This window comes from Myotis lucifugus, unplaced genomic scaffold, assembly GCF_000147115.1.
Source record: "Myotis lucifugus unplaced genomic scaffold, Myoluc2.0 scaffold_35, whole genome shotgun sequence".
Classification (NCBI taxonomy): Eukaryota; Metazoa; Chordata; class Mammalia; order Chiroptera; family Vespertilionidae; genus Myotis; species Myotis lucifugus.
In genome coordinates, this window is record NW_005871083.1 from 9,040,182 (window position 1) to 9,045,748 (window position 5,567).

Sequence of the window (5,567 nt, forward strand, 5' to 3'; positions counted from 1 at the left end):
GGGCCCAGAGAGCCGCATGTGGCTCGCGAGCCGCAGTTTGCCGACACTGGCCTAGGGGATGGGCATGAATGTGACTTCTGGCCCCGGCCACATGGAGTATGCCCACCCCTTCCTGTGCTGGCCAGAGAGGGAGGAGGCACAGGAAGGCTGCTTCCTCTGAAAGCTGACCCACCTTGGGCCCGGTGGCCTCCGTGCGAGCCTGGTGCAGTGTGCAGCGCCACCTGGTGGCCACTCTTCTCACTGCGCCCCCTCCTGGTCTCGGGGGGTCCTGGCTCAGCCCAGTCCTTGTGTCTCCCCTCCAGGGGAAGGAAGAGTTTGAGAAGACTCAGAAGGAGCTGCTGGAAAAGGGCAACATCATGCGGCAGGGGAAGGGTCAGCTGGAGCTGCAGCAGGTGAGGACGCGGGACACCCGCTGCTTCAGCAAACGCTGCTTGTCTGTCAGAAGCCAGCCTGCGGAGCTGAGCCTCGGGCCTCCCTCCCAGCCCCACTCCACTGCATCCTGGCCCCATGCCTTTGCTGGGTTGACACTAGCAGAGTGATCGTGGTGGACGTTTTAGAGTGACATAGAGAAAAGTGTAAGAAAGCAGGAAAAGAAGCCGGTTACCCAGAGGAGTGTTTAACATGGTACTTTGTGAACAGTTACATCTGCCTTTATCTCACCCGTTTTTCCATGGCATTAACCATTCCTCATAAATTATTTTATAAGGTCATATAGCATTATTGTTGAACATTTAAATCGTACCCAGTTTTCTTTATAAATCATTTATCTGCAAATATAGAATCTCCTTCATATTTTGGATCACTTGAAAAAGACAGTTTACAAAAACTAAGGGAATTTTATTCTGATTATGAAGATAATAAAAATTAAAACATAGACTAGCACAAAATATCACCCATAAGGTTCTCTGCTTGGTGCATTAAGTCTTTTTATGTTGTATATGTTAAGAACATGATTTTTTTTTTACTTTTCATTTTGAAATATTTATAAATTCACAGGGAGTTGCAAAGAGTTTCCCCACGATTGTGTTCTGACTATGAGGGAGCAGCACCCAGACAAGAGTGATGTCCCTCGTCCTCACAGCCACTCACTCCCCGTGTCTCTCCTTGTGCCATTTTTAAAATGTGATAGAAATGGAGTCATAAAGGAGATTGACAAAAGTTATTTGGAGAATCTCTAGAACAGTGGTTCTCAACCTTGGCTGCACATTAGAATCACCTGGGAATCTTTTTAAATTTTTTTTTAATATATTTTATTGATTTTTCACATTCTGTTTCTTTGTTATGGGGTGAGATAGTTAGAAACATCGATGAAACAGAATTTCCAGAGGATGAGGCCCAGAAATCAGGATTTTAAAAAGATTCCCAGGTGTATTCTAATGTGCAGCCAAGGTTGAGAACCACTGCTCTAGAACATGCTCGGCCAACAGGACAGGAGGCCTGTCCCTGCGGCTGCGGACTCCGAGTGCCGCCCCTTCTGAGCCCTCGTACTCTGGCTGTGGTCTCACTCTGCCTTCCCTCTCCCCAGCTGAAGCAGTTTGAGCGGCTGGAGCAAGAGGTGTCCCGGCCCATCGACCACGACCTGACCAACTGGACGTCGGCCCAGTCCCTGGCCCCAGGGCGGACAGGCAGCCTGGGGCCCTCGGACCGGCAGCTGCTGCTCTTCTACCTGGAGCAGTGCGAGGCGAACCTGACCACGCTCACCAACGCGGTGGACGCCTTCTTCACCGCCGTGGCCACCAACCAGCCACCCAAGATCTTTGTGGCGCACAGCAAGTTTGTCATCCTCAGCGCCCATAAGCTGGTGTTCATCGGGGACACGCTGTCGCGGCAGGCCAAGGCAGCTGACGTCCGCAGCCAGGTGACTCACTACAGCAACCTACTGTGCGACCTCCTGCGTGGCATCGTGGCCACCACCAAGGCTGCCGCCCTGCAGTACCCATCGCCCACCGCCGCCCAGGACATGGTGGACAGGGTCAAGGAGCTGGGTCATAGCACTCAGCAGTTCCGCCGGGTCCTGGGCCAGCTGGCAGCTGCCTGAGGACAGTGACCTGAGGGATGGAGGGTGGGGGACGAGGGCAGTGATGGTCCGAGCTGCCCCGGGCACCTCCCCGAGAGTCTCAGTGCTGCAGGCCTGGGGACAGGCATCCCCAGCTTCCCCAGGCCTGGTGCCCAGCCTGTCAGGGATTTGTACATATTTATGACAGGGCAGGGTATGGGCTCAGGAGCCCAAGCAGAGCTAGGCCCCCAGAGCCCGGGCCAGGGAGCAGGCTGGGGTCTTCCCTGAGGGCGCTGCAGGCCTGGAGGTCCCAGCTCTGGGCAGCCAGGCCACAAAGCGTGCAGGCCCCTTGGCCCACACGGCCTTGGTGACCCCTGGAGGCTGACCTCAGCCCCATGAGGGTGCTATGTCCCCCCAGGGGTCAGTGCCACTGAGATGTGCTCCTCAGCACCAAGAGAAACCCCTAAAAAACTATTTTTCATTATTGATTTTCCAATCATTTGACTAACAGTCTACATTTAAATAAAATTTAAAAAATGAAAAGCAGCCTCCTGCGGTGTGAGAGGCGGAGGACCCTTGGAGGGACGGTGGGGTGTGCTCACGGTGATGCCCAGGGTAGGAGTGGGTTGAGGAGACCTGTGGTGAGGCTGTGGGCGTCCTTTGGGGAGGGGGAGGGTCCCAGCAGAAGAAAGCCAAGGCCACAGGAAACGGCTGGGCCACGGAGATAAGGCCAGTGTCCCCTGCAAGGTGGGGCCAGGTTTGCTAATGGATACAAGGCCTTGGGAGCTGGGGGTGCGTCCAGCCCGCCATGAAGTCTGGGCTGGGAGGCAGATGTCCGGGTCTGGTTCAGAGGTTCTGAGAGTCAGGCCTGCTCTGCCTAGGCCACGGCTCTCCTGGCTGGTTTTTTTGTTTGTTTTTATTTAATTATGTTTTTCTTAATTTCAGAGAGAAAGGGAGAGGGAGAGATAGAAAATCAATGATGAGAGAGAATCATTGATTGGCTGCCTCCTGCACACCCCCTACTGGGGATAGAGTCTGCAACCCGGTTCATAGGTCAATGTTCAACCACTGAGCACACCGTCTGGGCACTGACTGGTTCTTTAATAGGAAGAAGCTGCCGGGAAAGGGCAGCAGTTCCCTCATCAACCACTGAGTGTGGTGAGTCCCCGCCAGTGGCTCCAGTAGGCCTGGGAGAAGCAGCCAGGGGGCAGCTCCCGGAGGGTTCCTGGAGCCACAGGTGTGGGACCAACAGCAGGCCTGTCCTCTGGATGCCACTCCCCGGCACCAGGCCAAGCCAAGCACTAAGCCGGGGGCGGATGGTGAGCACCCCGCAGCCCAGGTGGGAGCTGGGAGCCAAGGTCCCATTCATCTGCCTGGCCACTCTGGGGAAGTGACAAAGGAGGGACCCACCCAGGACCCCCTGCACCAGGTGGAGTGAAGGCCCAAGTTCAGGAGCAGAGTGAGGCCTTACAGGCCCTGACACAAGAGACGGATGCCATCAACATGTTTTCACGGGTTTATTGAGCTTTGTGGGAGCAGGGTTGTCAGGGAGACCAGGGCAGGGCCAGGGCCTCAGTTGTCGGCCAGGATCTGCCGCACCCAGGGCATGAGCTCTGTGACCCGGGCGTACACGCCAGGGCTGGAGGTGGAGCAGGTGCCGCTGCCCCAGGACACGATGCCCACCAGGGTCCAGGCTCCATCCTTCTGGCAGACCAGGGGGCCCCCAGAGTCGCCCTGCAGGAGGAGGAGAGGGCTTGGGTCTGGCAGCCCAGGTAGCCTGGCCCAGAGGCCCCTGGATGGTTCCCAGAGCCCAGTCCAGGGCCTGGCAGCCCTAGACCCAGCACCCGTCTCCTGGAAGGATTATGGGAACCTGAGCAGCTCTTTTAGCTCATGCCCTGGAAGTTGGGGCCACCCCAGGGTGAGGTTCTGTGATGGAGGCTCACAACGCTGGTTTGATAGGAGGAAAGCAAGGGCTGTGGGGCCATGGTGAGGAGCAAGGGCTGCTTCTGGAGCCCTGGGTGCCCGTTCCTTGCCCAGGCGGCGCCCTGTACAGCTCCAGGAGGTGCTGTTTGCTCAGAACTTGACATCCATGGAATCTTGCATTGTGGTGGCCCCAAGCCCCACCGAGTCAGTGGTGGCCCGCCAGGAGATCCTTCCCAGCCTCAGCTAGGAGCACCCAGGAAGGAGCCTGCCTGCTCCCCACTTCCCTCTGCCCACGCCCCTGGCCTGGGCTCTTGCCTGAACCCACCCAAGCCACAACCAGGTGGGAGGTTCTGAAGAGAAAGGAGGGGGTTCCTGCTACCAGGCGGGGAGGGAGGGTGCAGAGCGAGCCCAGGCAGCCATACCATGCAGGAGGAGACGCCGCTGGCGCCGGCGCAGACCATGAGGTCGGTGATCTTGTTGCCCCAGAACTTCTTGCAGCTGGCGTTGGACAGGAGGGGCAGGGCCGCCTGCTGCAGCTTGTCGGGGGTGTTGGCATCTGGAAGGGCCGGTGGTGGTCAGCACCAGCAGCCCCCCTCCCCGCAGCCTCCACCTGCCGCCCGCCCACCGGGTCACTCACTGTTGTGTTTGGTCAGGCCCCAGCCGGTGGTGGCGCACAGGGTGCCGGCGGGGAAGTCGTCGGCCTCATCGGGCAGGCACACGGCGGACACGGTCTGAGAGAAGCGGGCGGGCGTGGCCAGCTTCAGCAGGGTGATGTCGTTGTTGACGGTGAACATGTTGAACTTGGGGTTCTTGAACACCTGAGATGGGGCGGACAGCCACAGTTGGGGTCTGAGCAGAAACCGACCCAGGGCTGGGTCACCCTCATCGCCTCCGTCCCCTCTGACCACAGGCCGCTTCAGCTCGGCAGCTTCTTTCATGGGCCCAGGACGGAGGTGCCGACCCCCCTGCATGGAACCTCACCCCCTGCTTTCTGCTTTTGCCCATCTGGAGGGGGTATTGGGTGACCGGGAGGAACTTGGCTTCCTTTACCTCCCTGCAGCCCAGGGCTTTCTCAGGATGTTGGCCCAGCCCCGTTAGCCTGCCCTGCCTGGGCCACCTCACCTTGGCAATCTTCAGGACCTGGATGTTCTCCTCATCGGAGCCCTGGTCAAACTCTCCGGCCACAACCAGGTGGGAGGTTCTGAAGAGAAAGGAGGGGATTCCTGCTATGAGGTGGTGAGTGTGAGTGCGTGTGTGTGTGTGTGTGTGTGTGTGTGTGTGTGTGTGTGTGTGCGCGCGCCTCTGTGTGGTGCTGATCAGAGACAGGAGCTCCGAATGTCAACAGCTGCCCCGGGACAGCTGTGCTACAGCCTGTGAGTGTTTCTTTCCCAGTGACCCCTGGGAGGCCAGCAAGACTTGAGTTTTTCTACACATTTTCCAATTAGGAAACTGAGGAATGAAGCTCAGAAGGCCCTCCTCCCACCCCAATGGGTTTCCTGGGGACCCCAGGGCCTCACCTGACCCCGCAGTGGCAGCAGTCACCACTAGTCCTCACTGGAGAGGGAACACCCACAAAGTGAAACCCGCTTTGCCCTGTAGGATGACTGAGGACATCTCGGGCGGTTCGTGAGAGCCGTGGAGGGCCCCC

The 5,567-nt window shown here is 57.9% G+C and overlaps 2 protein-coding genes across 5 annotated transcripts in view; one reads left to right on the forward strand and one right to left on the reverse strand.

Annotated features, from left to right (window-relative positions):
* The window catches only part of BCAR1 (BCAR1, Cas family scaffolding protein), a 22,388-nt gene extending 19,861 nt beyond the window's left edge, over positions 1 to 2,527 (forward strand). For 3 of the 4 annotated variants that reach the window (XM_014454353.2, XM_023752593.1, XM_023752594.1), the window contains 2 exons: positions 303 to 392; positions 1,526 to 2,527. In XM_014454353.2, the coding sequence (XP_014309839.1) occupies positions 303 to 392; positions 1,526 to 2,038 (603 nt within the window). In that variant the 3' untranslated portion in view covers positions 2,039 to 2,527. The remainder of the gene's footprint in view (positions 1 to 302; positions 393 to 1,525) is intronic. The other variant, XM_006087077.3, reaches the window with a different exon arrangement.
* Positions 2,528 to 3,498: 971 nt separating this feature from the next.
* The window catches only part of CTRB1 (chymotrypsinogen B1), a 4,827-nt gene continuing 2,758 nt past the window's right edge, over positions 3,499 to 5,567 (reverse strand). Inside the window, exons 2-6 of the mRNA XM_023752552.1 lie at positions 5,437 to 5,473; positions 5,042 to 5,120; positions 4,557 to 4,737; positions 4,342 to 4,475; positions 3,499 to 3,730 (exon numbers count right to left, since the gene is read on the reverse strand). Coding sequence (XP_023608320.1) covers positions 3,569 to 3,730; positions 4,342 to 4,475; positions 4,557 to 4,737; positions 5,042 to 5,120; positions 5,437 to 5,473 — 593 coding nt within the window. The 3' untranslated portion in view covers positions 3,499 to 3,568. The remainder of the gene's footprint in view (positions 3,731 to 4,341; positions 4,476 to 4,556; positions 4,738 to 5,041; positions 5,121 to 5,436; positions 5,474 to 5,567) is intronic.